The following is an 18,946-nucleotide window of genomic DNA, read 5'->3' on the forward strand; positions in this document are numbered from 1 at the left end:
GAAGGTCCTGGAGTGACCTAGCCAGTCTCCAGACCTGAACCCAATAGAAAATCTTTGGAGGGAGCTGAAAGTCCGTATTGCCCAGCGACAGCCCCGAAACCTGAAGGATCTGGAGAAGGTCTGTATGGAGGAGTGGGCCAAAATCCCTGCTGCAGTGTGTGCAAACCTGGTCAAGACCTACAGGAAACGTATGATCTCTGTAATTGCAAACAAAGGTTTCTGTACCAAATATTAAGTTCTGCTTTTCTGATGTATCAAATACTTATGTCATGCAATAAAATGCAAATTATTTACTTTAAGATCATACAATGTGATTTTCTGGATTTTTGTTTTAGATTCCGTCTCTCACAGTTGAAGTGTACCTATGATAAAAATTACAGACCTCTACATGCTTTGTAAGTAGGAAAACCTGCAAAATCGGCAGTGTATCAAATACTTGTTCTCCCCACTGTATATAATGATAAATAGACTTGAAACTTGTATCTCATTATGGTGTATGGTGAAATAAGTATAGCCAGTTATAATTGTAATGGCTTAGCAGATAATAACAAAAGAAGAACAATATTTACATGGCTCAAAGAGAAGGAATATAATATCTATTGTTTACAGGAAACTCATTCAACAATTCTAGATGAAGTTGCGTGGAAAAAGGATTGGGGGGGCGAAATATACTTCTCCCATGGGCAAAGAAATTCAAAGGGGGTGATGATATTAGTTAATAGTAATTTCGATCCGAATGTGCAAATTGTCCAAATAGATACGCAAGGTAGATGGATTATTTTAAATATGTTATTGGACAATAAACAGATATGGCTCATTAGCATTTACGGACCAAATAATGATGATCCACACTTCTTTGACAATATATATAATACATTATCAACCCTGCAAGCAATTCAAGACAATATTATTATGGTAGGGGATTATAATACTGTTTTAAATAGCTCAATGGACCGTAAAGGAAATCACACCACAAACAATCACCCACATGCTCTTAAGGAAATCGTGAATTTCATGGATACATTAGAACTAGTAGATATATGGAGGCTTAAATATCCTGATCTAGTGAGATATACATGGCGGAGACTCAATCAAGCTAGTCGTCTTGACTTCTTTCTTATCTCATTCTCGTTGGCACCAAAAGTTAAAGTGTTGATAGGGGACAGAATGCGGTCGGACCATCATATAATTGGCATATACATTACTCTTACTGAATTTCCACGTGGGCGAGGATATTGGAAATTTAATCTAAGCCTATTGGATGATAATTTATTTTTAACTAGGACAAAGGAATTTATAACTGACTTTTTCCGACATAACATAGGTACAGCAAATCCCCTTATTGTATGGGACACCTTTAAATGTGCCTTTAGAGGCCATGCAATTCAGTACTCATCTCGAAAACAAAAGCAATTTAGGTCAAAAGATTTTATACTAACAAAGGAAATAGAAAGTCTAACAGAACAGATAGATGGCAATAAAAACTGTAACATGGAGGTTCAGAATAAATTTAGAGGAAAAACAAAAAGAAATGGAGAAACTTATTCAAGAAAGATCAAGTGTAATATATTATAAAAATAAAGCAAACTGGATGGAATATGGGGAAAAATGCACCAAATTCTTTTTTAATCTTCAACATAGGAATGCTACCAAAAATAATTTAAAGAAACTGGTTACAATTGACGGAGTAACCCATAATTCACCAAATTATATTTTGAAGGAGGAAACAAGGTACTTTAAGCATATGTTTTCGTTTCAGTCGCCTCCATCTCCTCTAACTGAAGCTAATTGTAGAGATTTGTTTTCTATTGACAATGTAAAATTAACAGCCAAACAGAAAGACTCATGTGATGGTGAAATTACAGAGGAGGAACTTCTGGATGCAATTAAAGACTTTAAGTCCGGGAAAACTCCAGGGTTGGATGGCATACCAGTCGAAGTATACCAAACCTTTTTTGATATACTAAGAGGACCGTTATTAGCATGTTTTAACCACTCCTATATAAATGGTAGATTATCTGACACTCAAGAAGAAGGTCTGATTTCATTATTACTGAAACAGGATACAAGTGGAAAATATAAAGATCCAGTCCATTTAAGAAATTGGAGGCCCCTTACACTTCAGTGTTGTGATGCAAAAATTATATCAAAATGTATAGCGCATAGAATTAAAAAGGTATTGTCGGATATTATTCATTCTAATCAGACAGGTTTTTTACACGGAAGAAACATTGGAGATAATATAAGGCAAGTATTGGAAACAATTGAACATTATGGAAAATCGGAGAAACCAGGCCTGCTATTCATAGCAGACTTCGAAAAGGCATTTGATAAAGTACGACTGGGGTTTATAAATAAATGCCTGGAGCATTTCAATTTTGGTGAATCTCTTATAAAATGGGTCAAAATCATGTATAGTAACCCTAGGTGTAAAATAGTACATAATGGCTATTTCTCCGAAAGTTTTAAGCTGTCAAGAGAAGTGAAACAAGGTTGTCCACTATCGGCATATCTATTTATTGTGGCCATCGAGATGTTAGCTATTAAAATCAGATCCAACAATAATATCAGGGGATTAGAAATCCAGGGCTTAAAAACAAAGGTGTCATTGTACGCTGATGATTCATGTTTTCTTTTAAATCCACAACTAGAATCTCACTCCACAGCCTCATAGAGGATCTAGATACATTTTCTAACCTCTCTGGATTACAACCAAATTATGACAAATGTACTATATTACGTATTGGATCAATAAAAAATACAATTTTTACATTGCCATGTAGTTTACCAATAAAATGGTCTGATGGTGATGTAGATATACTCGGAATACATATCCCAAAGGAAATAAATGATCTCACTTCAATAAATTATAATAGAAAGTTAGCAAAAATAGATAAGATCTTGCTACCATGAAAAGGTGGGTACCTGTCAATTTGTGGAAAAATCACCCTGATTAACTCTTTAGTATTATCCCAGTTTACCTATTTGCTTATGGTCTTGCCTACGCCTAGCGAACAGTTTTTAAAATGATATGGGAAAAAAATATTCCATTTTATTTGGAACGGCAAGCCAGACAAAATTAAATGGGCCTATTTATATAATGAATATGAATTCGGAGGACAGAAACGATTAAATATTAAAGCATTAGACCTATCACTAAAAGCTTCAGTCATACAAAAGTTATACTTAAATCCGAACTGGTTCTCTAGCAAATTAGTAAGATTGTCTCACCCAATGTTCAAGAATGGCCTTTTTCCCTTTATTCAGATTACAACCACTCACTTTCAGTTATTTGAAAAGGAAATCATCTCCCAGATATTACTATTTCTAAAACAAGCCATAGAAAGTTGGTTGTAATTTCAATTTAATCCTCCAGAAACGACAGAACAAATAATGCAACAAATATTGTGGTTAAACTCAAATATACTAATTGACAAAAAAACTAATTTTTTTTGACAAAATGTTTAAAAAAGATATAATCTTTGTAAGTGATATCATCGGTAGGACTGTGCGAACATGCAGCTAACAAAAACATATGGAAATGTCTGCTCTACCCAAAATTACAACGAAGTTATTGAAGCCTTACCGCAAAAATGGAAGAGGTAAGTGGAAAGGGGAGAAAGTAAGGAACTTGTCTGTCGGCCTTGCATTAAATAACATAATTGGTTAAGGAAAACTGTGATAAATAAAAAAGTATATCAGTTTCATTTAAGGACCAAAGGATTGACAGCCGTCCCATATAGATTGCAAAATAGATGGGAAGAGATTTTTGACGTACCCCATGGCATAGTGTTTATGTACTGATACGCAAAACGACACCGGATTCAAAACTTAGAATCTCTCAATTAAAATTATTATATAAAATTCTTGCTTCCAATAGAATGTTATTTATATGGGGGATACAATCTTCCCAGCTCTGCAGATTTTGCTGCGAAGAGACAGAATCATTAGATCATTTGTTTTGGTACTGTCCATTTGTAGCTTGTTTTTGGACACAGGTCCAGGAATGGCTAAAGGATTGCAATATTTACCTGTAGCTAACCCTGCAGATAGCACTACTGGGTGATCTGAAAAGTCATAGTCAATAGATCAATAACATAATAATACTATTAGCAAAAATGTTTATTTTCAATTCACAATCTGTAGAAACAATGAGAATAGAAAGGTTCAGAACTTTTGTAAGACATCACAGTACAGTTGAAATATATATGGCAAATAGAAATCCTATATGGATGGTGTTAAAAGCTAGATGGGAGGTGTTGAATGGAATTGAAGGATGGGACTAATAACAACTAATAACAAACAATAACAAGATAACTAATAATGTAGGCACGCTGTGTCCATAATAAGTGTATGGGTTGTTGGTTGGGAGCTTTTGTGAAGGAGCAGAGTTAGAAAGATATGGCATATAGAAGCAAACCGGATGGACATCATGAAAATGATCAGAGAGGTTGAGAGTAGCAGAAGTTCAGGAGAAAGAACAAACAAAATGTAATTATTGTAAAATCACTCCCAGCTTTTGAATACTAAACCAGTTGTCATTTTGAAGATGTAGACAGTTTAATCTGCCTTTCTTTCTTTCTCCATTCCTCTCTTCAGGAGATTACATGGAAGGTAAGACTGGAGCGGGGAGCTTCCTGTAGATTCTCTATTTTATTCTCTCTCCATCTCTCGCGCCCCATCTCTCGCTCTCTCTCTCGCTCCCCATCTCTCGCTTGCGCCCCATCTCTCGCTCTCTCTCTCGCTCCCCATCTCTTGCTCCCCGTCTCTCGCTCTCTCTCTCGCTTTCCGTCTCTCGCTCTCTCTCTCGCTTTCCGTCTCTCGCTCTCTCGCTCCCCGTCTCTCGCTCTCTCGCTCCCCATCTCTCTCTCTCTCCCTCCCCATCTCTCTCTCGCGCCCCATCTCTCGCTCTCTCTCTCGCTCCCCATCTCTTGCTCCCCGTCTCTCGCTCTTTCTCTCGCTTTCCGTCTCTCGCTCTTTCTCTCGCTTTCCGTCTCTCGCTCTCTCGCTCCCCATCTCTCTCTCTCTCGCTCCCCGTCTCTCGCTCTCTCTCTCGCTCCCCATCTCTCGCTCGCTCCCCATCTCTCGCTCGCTCCCCATCTCTCGCTCTCTCGCTCGCTCCCCATCTCTCGCTCTCTCGCTCGCTCCCCATCTCTCGCTCTCTCTCTCGCTCCCCATCTCTCGCTCTCTCGCTCGCTCCCCATCTCTCGCTCGCTCTCCCTCTCTCTCCCTCTTATTCCTCTGACAGTTTAGTGTATAGGGTCTTGTGTAGGCTGTGAGGTTGATTTCCTAGGAGCTGACAGTCTTATCACAGGGGAGATCAGCTTCAGTCAGATGGGTGTTTATTGAAGGTCACTGTAGAAAAGAGCAGTTCTGGTATCACAGGGTCATAAATAAAGAGAGCAGGCCTTCCGTTGTCCTGGTGTGATGTTATCTCCCCTGTCAGATTGTAGTGTGGCTACACACGCACACCAATGTCCTTGAAAGTAGCAGAGGGCATGAGTAAGAGGGCTCTCTCTCTTGGCATCTCCCATCACTTCCCAATACCCCAAAGTACACATCCACTCATGGCTCTGGTAGTAGAAAGTGTGTTGTACATTTTTTGTGTTATGTATCCCCTGTAACTGCTGTTGACGGAGTTCTCCTGAGTTCTCAAGTGTGTGTGTGTGTCCTGTGTCTCTTCTGTGGCCATGGTTGACTGAACGCTCTAGTAATGGCTCCTCTCTCTTCTCTCCTCTCTCTCTCTCGTGTGTGTGTAGGCCAAGCAGCTGGAGCTCAGAGACCAGGAACTGAAGAAACAGGATGCCTTCTACAGGGAGCAGGTTGCCAGGCTGGAGGACAGGGTAAGGGAACACCATCACCCAGCATACTATTTAGTACACTACGTAGCACATTGTCCAGTAGTGCTCTTTACAGCCCACTACGTAGCAAATTGTCCAGTAGTGCTCTTTACAGCCCACTATGTAGCACATTGTCCAGTAGTGCTCTTTACAGCCCCTACGAAACACATTGTCCAGTAGTGCTCTTTACAGCCCACTACGTAGCACATTGTCCAGTAGTGCTCTTTACAGCCCACTAAGTAGCACATTGTCCAGTAGTGCTCTTTACAGCCCCTACGTAGCACATTGTCCAGTAGTGCTCTTTACAGCCCACTATGTAGCACATTGTCCAGTAGTGCTCTTTACAGCCCCCACGAAGCACATTGTCCAGTAGTGCTCTTTACAGCCCACTATGTAGCACATTGTCCAGTAGTGCTCTTTACAGCCCAGTACGTAGCACATTGACCAGTAGTGCTCTTTACAGCCCACTAAGTAGCACATTGTCCAGTAGTGCTCTTTACAGCCCACTACGTAGCACATTGTCCGGTAGTGCTCTTTACAGTCCACTATGTAGCACATTGTCCAGTAGTGCTCTTTACAGCCCACTACGTAGCACATTGTCCGGTAGTGCTCTTTACAGTCCACTATGTAGCACATTGTCCAGTAGTGCTCTTTACAGCCCACTACGTAGCACATTGTCCAGTAGTGCTCTTTACAGCCCACTACGTAGCACATTGTCCAGTAGTGCTCTTTACAGCCCACTAAGTAGCACATTGTCCAGTAGTGCTCTTTACAGCCCCTACGTAGCACATTGTCCAGTAGTGCTCTTTACAGCCCACTATGTAGCACATTGTCCAGTAGTGCTCTTTACAGCCCCCACGAAGCACATTGTCCAGTAGTGCTCTTTACAGCCCACTATGTAGCACATTGTCCAGTAGTGCTCTTTACAGCCCACTACGTAGCACATTGTCCAGTAGTGCTCTTTACAGCCCCTACGTAGCACATTGTCCAGTAGTGCTCTTTACAGCCCCTACGTAGCACATTGTCCAGTAGTGCTCTTTACAGCCCCTACGTAGCACATTGTCCAGTAGTGCTCTTTACAGCCCCCACGAAGCACATTGTCCAGTAGTGCTCTTTACAGCCCCCTACGTAGCACATTGTCCAGTAGTGCTCTTTACAGCCCCCTACGTAGCACATTGTCCAGTAGTGCTCTTTACAGCCCCTACGTAGCACATTGTCCAGTAGTGCTCTTTACAGCCCCTACGTAGCACATTGTCCAGTAGTGCTCTTTACAGCCCACTACGTAGCACATTGTCCAGTAGTGCTCTTTACAGCCCCTACGTAGCACATTGTCCAGTAGTGCTCTTTACAGCCCACTACGTAGCACATTGTCCAGTAGTGCTCTTTACAGCCCACTATGTAGCACATTGTCCAGTAGTGCTCTTTACAGCCCCTACGTAGCACATTGAATCTCATCAGCATACACCCTACTTATTACACAACAGCTTGTTTCACTCCACTCAGCATTACACTGTAACACACACTACACCATACAGAGTCTACATCACAACTCGCACCATCTCTGCTTCCTGAGGGAACATTTGATAGAGAAACATTTTTCTCTGCAGCTCTGCGTCCTCTGTCTCTCTCCCTCCCTCCCCCTCTCACTCTACACCATAAGCCCCCACGGTGTTTTCAGACTAAAGATGAGGGGAAATATCTTAACACTTTCTCTCCTTTCTCTCTGCCACTGCTGTCCAACTGGCCTTGGTATCCGTCCTCAAAGTGAAAACCTCACGCTGCTTCCCCCCCCCCCAACTGACGATGAGAGGTCAGATCACATACACACAGAGAGAGAGACACACACATACACGCCGTACACACAGTGTGAGCTCTGCCCCGTACAGACACACCATGCTGCTGCTCCCAGTCAGATATGTGTCCTAGGGAGGGTTCGAGGGGTCAAATAACTTGTTTAGTGCACTTAAACTGACACCCCCAAGCTGTTTCCCAATGTGTTGTCCCCTCTAGTTAGGGAGGAGAGGTCAAACACTTTGCCTTGCCCTAAAATCTATCTGACAATAGTCTTCACACTGTTCCCAGTTGGGTTAGTGTCCTATAGATGGAATAGGGGGTCAAAATGGTTTGTCTCCTTATGTACAATGTCAAACTGATTTAAGTCAGATATGCACTTTAATGAACAAGAAAGCCTGCACGCACACACACACACACACACACACACACACATTATCTGCGTCGTAGTGGCGGGAACAGGGGTCAAACACTTTGTCTGCAAAAAGATTTGCCTTCCTACCGAGAATCTCAATCAACTCGATATGACATGTCTTCAAGCTGAGAAAGAATAGCACAACAATTTGGACGTACCAACATCCTCACAGCACCCCAAGGACAACTCTAAAGGAGTTGGTTGTCAAACTATTTGTTTTCAATCTCAATAAAACATTGCGAAACCAAATGCTAGGGCCAGGTGCTGTTCCTGTTCAGATTATGTACATATGGAAAAGTTGGGACGGTTGAAGACAATTGCTTGGAGCGCGGTAGTGGCTCTGTGGAGAGTAGGCCTTATTTACTGATGCTTGAAAAGGCTGGCCATCAATAAATCATTAACAAAGAATAGCAGATCAATATCAACACTTTTTTCACCCGTAACCTCTCTCCCTTAGAAATACTATAGCAACAAAATAATAAACCGGTCCTTAGAAATACTATAGCAACAAAATAATAAACCGGTCCTTAGAAATACTATAGCAACAAAATAATAAACCAGTACTTACAAATACTATAGCAACAAAATAATAAACCAGTAGTTAGAAATTCTATAGCAACAAAATAATAAACCGGTCCTTAGAAATACTATAGCAACAAAATAATAAACCGGTCCTTAGAAATACTATAGCAACAAAATAATAAACCAGTAGTTAGAAATTCTATAGCAACAAAATAATAAACCAGTACTTAGAAATACTATAGCAACAAAATAATAAACCAGTAGTTAGAAATTCTATAGCAACAAAATAATATACCAGTACTTAGAAATACTATAGCAACAAAATAATAAACCAGTACTTAGAAATTCTATAGCAACAAAATAATAAACCAGTAGTTAGAAATTCTATAGCAACAAAATAATAAACCAGTACTTAGAAATACTATAGCAACAAAATAATAAACCAGTAGTTAGAAATACTATAGGCCCATAGCCATGTGATGATACATATAGGAATAAAACATGCTTAAACTGTAAGGGAGGAAGACATATTCTCACAGTGGCAACAGAATAAATGTTTTTAGCTTTATTTTAAGGCCACAAGGCCATTGTGGACTATCCTTATCTGGCACAATGTTTGATTGAAAACATTGGAATAATGTTGGTTAGATTAATGTAAGGCTAGTACACAGTAAAGGCTTCAGTGCTGATGGCGCAGAGATGAGTTGATGAGAACTACAGCTGACTGGAGAACAGTTGGTGCCATGCTGCTGTGTGTAGGAGCCAGTGGGAGCTGTGATCATAGAACTGATCTGGGACTAGTGCTACTACTAACGTAAGCGCTTATTGACCCGACGGGCGGTCATCCATCAGCTTTACGGTCCCAGCTCAATATCCCCACACTGTGACAACAAATCAGCTTCACACGTCATGAGAAGAGGGAGGGAGACCGGGAGAGGGATAAGAAGGGGGGAGAAAGGGTAAAATATGTAGGGAGAGAAAGGGTAAAAGAGGTAGGGGGATGTAGGGGGAGGGGAGGGAGGAGAAAGGGAGCGTGTGGATAGAAGGTTGAGAGAGGGAGGGAGGGAGGGAGGGAGGGAGGGATAGGGAGCGTAAGGGGGATGGTGGGAGAAGAGGGGGACAGAGGAGTCTGGATGTGCTGAACACCAGTGAGCTTCGATCCTATACATGTATAGATCAGTATTAATATGATATGATAAATGCCACCGGCCCCAAACGCTTACTTCCATTTAACGGACCTGTCACATACAGTGCCTTCAGAAAGTATTCACACCCCTCGACCTATACTACATTTTGTTGTTTAATTACAAATTGGTATTTAATCGTCATTTTCTTTTCAACGAAGTGGAAGAATAATTATAATATTCTGAAGAAAATAATATATGTAAAATTAAACTATCTTCATTAGATAAGTATTCAACCCCCTGAGTCAATACATGTTAGAATCACCTTTGGCAACGATTACAGCTGTGAGTCTTTCTGGGTAAGTCTCTAAGAGCTTTGCACACCTGGATTGTACAATATTTACACATTATTCTTTAAAAAATTATTCAAGCGCTGTCAAGTTTGTTGATTTTACATTTTAGTCATTTTAGCAGACGCTCTGTCCCAGAGCGACTTACAGTAGTGAGTGCATACATGTTCTTACTTTTTTGTACTGGTCCCCCATGGGAATTGAACCCACAACTGGCGTTGTAAGCGCTGTGCTCTACCAACTGAGCCATTTTCAAGTCTTGCCATAGATTTTCAAGCTGATTTAAGTCAAAACTGTAACTAGGCCACTCAGGAACATTCAATGTTGTCTTGGTAAGCAACTCCAGTGCATATTTAGCTTTGTGTTTTAGGTTATTGTCTTGCTGAAAGGTGAATTTGTCTCCCAGTGTCTTTTGGAAAGCAGACTGAACCAGATTTTCCTCTAGGATATTGCTCTATTCCATTTCTTTGTATCCTAAAAAACTCCCTAGTCCTTGCCGATGACAAGCATACCCATAACATGATGCAGCCACCACCATGCTTGAAAGAGTGGTACTCAGTGATGTGTTGTGTTGGATTTGCCCCAAACATAACACTTTGTATTCAGGACATAAAGTTAATTTTTTTAGTTTTACTTTAGTGCATATTGCTAACAGGATGCATGTTTTGGAACATTTTTATTCTGTACAGGCTTCCTTCTTTTCACTCTGTCGATAAGGTTAGTATTGTGGAGTAACTACAATGTTGTTGACCCATCCTCAGTTTTCTCCTATCACAGCCAACTCTGTTACCGTTTGAAGTCACCATTGGCTTCGTGGTGAAATCCCTGAGCGGTTTCCTTCCTTTCCGGAAGGGTGTATTGATAAACCAAGTGTAATTAATAACTTCACCATACTCAAAGGGATATTCAATGTCAGATTTAATTTTCAATTTTTTTACCCATCTAGCAATAGGCGTCCTTTGCGAGGCGTTGGAAAACCTCCCTGATGTTTGTGGTTGAATTTGTGTTTGAAATTCACTGCTCGACTGAGGGACCTTGCAGATAATTGTATGTGTGGTGTACAGAGATGAGGTAGTCATTCAAAAATCATGTTAAACACCACTATTGCACACAGTGAGTCCATGCAACTTATTATGTGACGTGTTAAGCAAGTTTTTACTCCTGAACTTATTTAGGCTTGCCTTTAACAAAGGGGTTGAATACTTATTGGCTCAAGACATTTAAACTTTTCAGTTTTAATTAATTTGTAAAAATGATGAGGTATTGTGTGTAGGCCTGTGAAATAAAAATCTCAATTTAATCCATTTTAAATTTGGACTGTAACACAACCGAATGTGGAAAAAGTCAAGGGGTGTGAATACTTCCTGAAGACACTGAACAAGCAGCACGCATGCTCGTTTTGGTTCATCACCCTCTTTATTGGTTAGCTTCATCAGGAGTAGCGGGGTCTTTTATTTCAAGGTCATTGAAATGGTGGCACACTAGACAAGAGCTGTCAGAAAACAAAGGCGTGTGTGTCGTTATGAGAGCTTGTGTATTTTTCTTTGTGTTACTCGTGGATCAATGACGGGCGTATTGCATGTTGTCTTGCTGTGAATCGCTCAGGGAAACTGCTGGAGTTGCTGTTGGTTAGAATCTGCTGAACAGCCTCACTCTATTCTTCCTTTCCTGCCTCTGTCCAACTATGTCCTTTTCTCTGTCTTGGCCTCCTACCTCTTTCATCTACCTCTCTTCTGCTGTCTCTCTCGCTCTCTCTCGCTCTCTCATATTCTTCTTTCATAACCTTTAGCCATCTCTCTCTCTCTCTCCTCCTCACTGCAGGCTGCTCACAGCATCTCTCTTTCTCTCTCCCATACACAAGTACACACACACACGCCCTCCCAACCAAACACACACAGAGAGAATAAAAGTCTGAAATATATTACATGTCTCTTTCAATTCAACACAGCCATTCATCAGAGGGTTCCTAGTGACAGGCCATCACCAGGGCCTGGACAGCTCAGCGCAGCACGGCTGTGCTCATTGGCCACAGTGGCCAAATCGACTCTGAAAACAATATATATAGAGATTAAATTTTGACTCAATATCTGCTGTAAAACAATCTCATATTTAACAATCTGCGCTCCATGCTTTTCTTTCACTTTTTCTTTCCCTGTTTTTCAGTTTTGTTCCCCGTGTTGAGAATGAGCCTCTCATTCCTTCCTTCTTTCTTTTTCTTTCTCTCTCTCTCTCTCTCTCTCTCTCTCTCTCTCTCTCTCTCTCTCTCTCTCTCTCTCTCTCTCTATCACCTCTCTCTCTCTATCACTCTCTCTCTCTCTATCACTCTCTCTCTCTCTATCACTCTCTCTCTCTCTATCACTCTCTATCACTCTCTATCACTCTCTCTCTCTCTCTCTCTCTCTCTCACTCTATCACTCTCTCTCTCTCTCTCACTCTCTCTCTATCACTCTCTCTCACTCTCTCTATCACTCTCTCTCTATCACTCTCTCTATCACTCTCTCTCTCTCTCTCTCTCTCTCTCTCTCTCTCTCATTTTTCTTTCTTCATTTTCATCTCTTTTGCTCACTCTAGTCCATCTCTATTGATGGAATTGGATTTTCCTCTCGCCCCGCGTTTGGGGACAATCACAGTTACAATTGCCGCCTCCTTCAAGCAAAGTAAAACTCCCGTGTAAAAGGGAAAGAGATACAGAGGTGGAGTGTTTCTCAGTATTAGCTCCTATTCTCCCCAGCGCCTGATCGATACACGTTTTCTAACTGGGAGCAGAAGTATCTGTAGTCGTGGCATGACAATGTATCTTTACTTTTCAATGGCGCCCAGCCTTCTGTGAGTCTGCATCATACTGAGACTCAGGCAGGGTAGAGAGTAGATTAATCGATTCAAGGAAGAACTTTGAAAATGTATGTGGAACGAACGACAACAGAGCAACAACGTGTATTCCATGCTGGAATCGGTGGTGTCAAATAAAATAAAATACAATTTTATTTGCCAAATGCGCCGAATACATCAGGTGTAGACCTTACAGTGAAATGCTTACTTACAAGCCTTTAACCAACAATGCAGTTTTAAGAAAAATAAGTTAAGTAAAAAATACCGGTCCAGAGTCAATGTGCCGGGGCACCGGTTAGTCGAGGTAATTGAGGTAATATGTACATGTGGGTAGAGTTAAAGTGACTATGCATAGATAATTAACAGAGTAGCAGCAGCGTAAAAGGTGGGGTGGGGTGGGGGTCAATGCAAATCGTCCGGGTAGCCATGATTAGCTGTTCAGGAGTCTTATGGCTTGGGGGTAGAATCTGTTAAGAAGCCTTTTGGACCTAGACTTGGCGCTCCGGTACCACTTGCCGTGCGGTAGCAGAGAGAACAGCCTATGACTAGGGTGGCTGGAGTCTTTGACAATTTTTAGGGACTTCCTCTGATACCGCCTGGTATAGAGGTCCTGGATGGCAGGAAGCTTGGCCCCAGTGATGTAGTGGGCCGTACGCACTACCCTCTGTAGTGCCTTGCGGTCGGAGGCCGAGCAGTTGCCATACCATGCGGTGATGCAACTGTATAACGTTTTGAGGATCTGAGGACCCATATCTTTGCCATATCTTTTCAGTCTCCTGAGGGGAAATATGCTTTGTCGTGCCCTCTTCACGACTGTCTTGGTGTGTTTGGACCATGATAGTTTGTTGGTGATGTGGACACCAAGGAACTTGGTGTGGTCTTAAACATACAGTCACAGTATTGAAGTGTTGCTGGTCCTTCTCAGTAATAGGTGCTCTAGTTACTTTTTACCCTCCAAAGCCAAATGATGAACTCCCCATTCCCCTAACTAAACTATTTTATATTTGAACACATGACATATGAGTTAAATAGCAGACGCTCTGATCCAAAACACAACAAGTGGATTTGAATAAGAAGTCTAAAACAATCACATAATAGGAACTTCTTCAAAACAAGTTCGTATCAATCCCAGTGCTTGAGCAAAGACGTTCTCTTAACCGGTCAAGTCAACAAGTTCACAAAGTAGGCCAGCTCCAGGTGATGGGGTGTTGACAGCCATAAGTAACAGTAAGAGAAGTGATATTATTAGGACTCTGCAGTAGAAGTGTAGTGGGGACATTATCAGTCACGGTGTGTAGCAGCGGGAGCCAGGCGAGTCTCTCTCTCTCATTGAATTACTGTAGCATTATCAGCAGATAGGACAACGCAGCAGGAGCTGTCCCCACACACATACACTGACACACACACACACACACACACACACACACACACACACACACACACACACACACACTGACCATCAGAGAGTGTTAGAGATGCAAGTACAGTAGTCTAACACATGCATGCCTACACAGACACACACACAAACACACACACACACACACAAACACACACACACACACGCAAAGGCCCTGACATAGAGAAAGGTTCTGCATTCAGATCAACCTAGGAGCCAACTTCCATACACATGTCCCTGGTGTATCCCTTTTGAAGTGAAACGGCTAACGGTGTAACAACGGCTAACGGTGTAACGAGCTCATCAACTCATGAAGTTTTCTCTGTGTCCTCAATTCACCATCGAAGAGCTAGCCATCTATCATGTCTCCGCGATACCTCCCGCCGTCCCAGGGATGTTAGAGGGACGGACTCAACAGGCGGCCGTCCCCTGTTTCTCTGTCAGTCCCCATGTTTGCCAGTCTTAGGGTTTTATATGGTGGCGCTCCCTCTAGTCATTCCTTTAGTAACAAGCCGCTGAGCCGCCAACGCAGCAGGGTCCTCCCCTGCCAGGGAACAGATAACAGTCAGAGGCCATTAACAAAGCTCTATTTGTTTCACTCATTAAAAATGTTGGAGAGGGCTTTTTAATTGGAGACACCGGTTCTGTTCCTTACCCTTCCATCCTCTCCGTATCACCCGAGTGCAGTAGCCATAATGACTTCATTTGTCTCTGACACCCCCCCACAGCCTTATTTACCATCAGACAAGGTAAAGCTCTCCCAGGCATGTAAATAGGAAGCAAAAGAATGAGGACGCTCTGTGAACAGTCCAGGAAGGACCGATTTTATAGCCTAGCTTAGAAACCACGAGAAGCAAACTATTCTAAAATAGACTGCTTATTTCTGTTTAGTGTTACACCAATCAAGCCCAACTGGTCCTGAATCATAATAGAGGTATTTGTCTCCCAAAATAGTAGCTTTTTGGGTTGGTGAAGTGTTTCACCAAAATCAACCCAAGGGTGTTCTGGTCCTATCGTCCCCACTGATTTGAGGGGCTCTGCTCCACTCTAAATCAGTTGGGAGGACAGCAGGAAATCACTATTTGAGCCCCACTCGTTAATCACACACAACAGCCTCACAAATTACACTGTCTGCTACTCTGTCTCCCTGCACAGGCTGTAGGCGTGTGTGTGTGTCTGCTTTTTTAGGTATTTCTGTGTGCGTTTGTGTGTGTAAGCGTGTGTGTGTCTACGTGTGTGTGTGTGCCCGCTGGCCCTGCAATCACTGTCACACGTGGCCATTTGTGCTCCCTGATGGATTAGGGCTCTGATTAGTGACAGCGCTGCGATTTATCCAGGTATTATTATTATTAGTCACTTTTAGTATTCAACACAGAGACCGACACAACATTCTAGCAACCGCTGTTACACACACAAACAAACACAAACACACACACTGGTTAAATCCTAGTCCTAATGTCAGTGACATTGAGGAAACTGCCACTGATGGTTCCCTGACTGGCTACATTTTACATTTTAGTCATTTAGCAGACGCTCTTATCCAGAGCGACTTACAGTTAGTGAGTGCATACATTTTTCATACTGGCCCCCCGTGGGAAATGAACACACAACCCTGGCGTTGCAAGCGCCATGCTCTACCAACTGAGCTACAGGAGGCCTACATTGGTCTGCACTAACATTGGTTAAATCTCAAACACACGTGTAAAGTTCTAGTCATGCCATTCCCATATAACTCTTAGCCGGTCTGACACAACTCCGTTGGTTACTTTTATTTGAAGATTTGCTAGTGAAGTGAGAGATGATTGGACAGGGCATCCGTAAAGTGAGAGGTGATTGGACAAGGCATCAGTAAAGTGAGAGGTGATTGGACAGGGCATAAGTAAAGTGAGAGGTGATTGGACGGGGCATGAGTGAAATGAGAGGTGATTGGACTTGGACGGGGCATCATGAAAGTGAGAGGTGATTGGTTAGGGCATCGGTAAAGTGAGAGGTGATTGGACGGGGTATCGGTAAAGTGAGAGGTGATTAGGCAGGGCATCGGTAAAGTGAGAGGTGATTGGACGGGGCATCAGTAAAGTCAGAGGAGATTTGGACGGGGCATCAGTAAAAGGAGAGGTGATTGGACAGGGCATCAGTAAAATTAGATATGATTGGACAGGGCATCAGTAAAATAAGAGGCGATTTGAACGGGGCATCAGTAAAATGAGAGGCGATTTGGATGGGGCATAAGTAAAGTGAGAGGTGATTGGACAGGGGAGTGATGAAGTTGCACCCCAGACACTGATCTAGGATCAATATTGCCTTTCACCTCCCTAAGGATAAGGTTAGGATTTAGGGAGGGTAAGCTGATCCTAGATCTGTGCCGATGGGCAACTTCTACCTGGAGCGCTATTGACTCCCCACCGGAAGTGACATACAGGAAGTGTCAATCTGAGCTTGACCAATAGCGATGGTGCCCTCTGATGATGTGGTTGTCCGTGGGTCAAACGTTTATCTACAATAGTACTGATATTCTCTCCATTTTCTAGAGTAGGTAGTGTTGGGTAGTGAAGTAGTTACTTTATTGTCCCGATGGGTAATTGATTTGTGGCATACAATAGATGGTTTAATGACTATGTTGGGAGAGGCCTATGACCATGGTTGATGAGGTTGGTATATGACCTTACTACTATGTTGTAACTATGTGCTATGGCTTCCATTGTTATGGCCCCACAATAGGTTTAGGGCTGGTAGTACTATGGTTGACTACAGTGACCCACTGACCTCTCCTCACCGTCTAGATGTTATTAAACCACTCCATCTTGAGACTCAACACACACACCATTACCTACACCACCAAACAATCACTTACCGCCCAAAGGTACACACACAGACACATTTTCGAACACACACGTCAAACTGAACGGTCACAATACAGCCAGATTAAAAAATAAACACCTGCACAACAACTTTTTTAATGTTGTTGCTCCCTCAATATCCCCATCCATCAAATTTTCATGAACTAGTGTAGTAGTGGGGGGTACATTCATCATTCCTATCAGATGTGCGTCACAAATATCACCCTATTTCCTATATACAGTGGGGGAAAAAAGTATTTAGTCAGCCGCCAATTGTGCAAGTTCTCCCACTTAAAAAGATGAGAGAGGCCTGTAATTTTCATCATAGGTACACGTCAACTATGACAGACAAATTGAGGAAAAAAAATCCAGAAAATCACATTGTAGGATTTTTAATGAATTTATTTGCAAATTATGGTGGAAAATAAGTATTTGGTCACTTACAAACAAGCAAGATTTCTGGCTCTCACAGACCTGTAACTTCTTCTTTAAGAGGCTCCTCTGTCCTCCACTCGTTACCTGTATTAATGGCACCAGTTTGAACTTGTTATCAGTATGAAAGACACCTGTCCACAACCTCAAACAGTCACACTCCAAACTCCACTATGGCCAAGACCAAAGAGCTGTCAAAGGACACCAGAAACAAAATTGTAGACCTGCACCAGGCTGGGAAGACTGAATCTGCAATAGGTAAGCAGCTTGGTTTGAATAAATCAACTGTGGGAGCAATTATTAGGAAATGGAAGACCACTGATAATCTCCCTCGATCTGGGGCTCCATGCAAGATCTCACCCCGTGGGGTCAAAATGATCACAAGAACGGTGAGCAAAAATCCCAGAACCACACGGGGGGACCTAATGAATGACCTGCAGAGAGCTGGGACCAAAGTAACAAAGCCTACCATCAGTAACACACTACGCCGCCAGGGACTCAAATCCTGCAGTGCCAGACGTGTCCCCCTGCTTAAGCCAGTACATGTCCAGGCCCGTCTGAAGTTTGCTAGAGTGCATTTGGATGATCCAGAAGAGGATTGGGAGAATGTCATATGGTCAGATGAAACCAAAATAGAACTTTTTGGTAAAAACTCAACTCGTCGTGTTTGGAGGACAAAGAATGCTGAGTTGCATCCAAAGAACACCATACCTACTGTGAAGCATGGGGGTGGAAACATCATGCTTTGGGGCTGTTTTTCTGCAAAGGGACCAGGACGACTGATCCGTGTAAAGGAAAGAATGAATGGGGCCATGTATCGTGAGATTTTGAGTGAAAACCTCCTTCCATCAGCAAAGGGCATTGAAGATGAAACGTGGCTGGGTCTTTCAGCATGACAATGATCCCAAACACACCGCCCGGGCAACGAAGGAGTGGCTTCGTAGAAGCATTTCAAGGTCCTGGAGTGGCCTAGCCAGTCTCCAGATCTCAACCCCATAGAAAATCTTTGGAGAGAGTTGAAAGTCTGTGTTGCCCAGCGACAGTCCCAAAACATCACTGCTCTAGAGGAGATCTGCATGGAGGAATGGGCCAAAATACCAGCAACAGTGTGTGAAAACCTTGTGAAGACTTACAGAAAACGTTTGACCTGTGTCATTGCCAACAAAGGGTATATAACAAAGTATTGAGAAACTTTTGTTATTGACCAAATACTTATTTTCCACCATAATTTGCAAATAAATTCATTAAAAATCCTACAATGTGATTTTCTGGATTTTTTTCTCTCATTTTGTCTGTCATAGTTGACGTGTACCTATGATGAAAATTACAGGCCTCTCTCATCTTTTTAAGTGGGAGAACTTGCACAATTGGTGGCTGACTAAATACTTTTTTCCCCACTGTAGTGCACTA

General features: G+C 42.3%; 1 protein-coding gene across 6 annotated transcripts in view; it reads left to right on the top strand.

The window, feature by feature from the left end:
* Positions 1-18,946, top strand: part of LOC121543384 (MICOS complex subunit MIC19-like) — a 107,940-nt gene that overhangs the window by 62,333 nt on the left and 26,661 nt on the right. For all 6 annotated transcript variants that reach the window (XM_045212698.1, XM_045212697.1, XM_045212700.1 and 3 more), the window contains one exon: positions 5,760-5,843. In XM_045212698.1, coding sequence (XP_045068633.1) covers positions 5,760-5,843 — 84 coding nt within the window. The remainder of the gene's footprint in view (positions 1-5,759; positions 5,844-18,946) is intronic.

This window comes from Coregonus clupeaformis, unplaced genomic scaffold (genome assembly GCF_020615455.1).
Source record: "Coregonus clupeaformis isolate EN_2021a unplaced genomic scaffold, ASM2061545v1 scaf0042, whole genome shotgun sequence".
In the NCBI taxonomy this organism is placed as follows: Eukaryota; Metazoa; Chordata; class Actinopteri; order Salmoniformes; family Salmonidae; genus Coregonus; species Coregonus clupeaformis.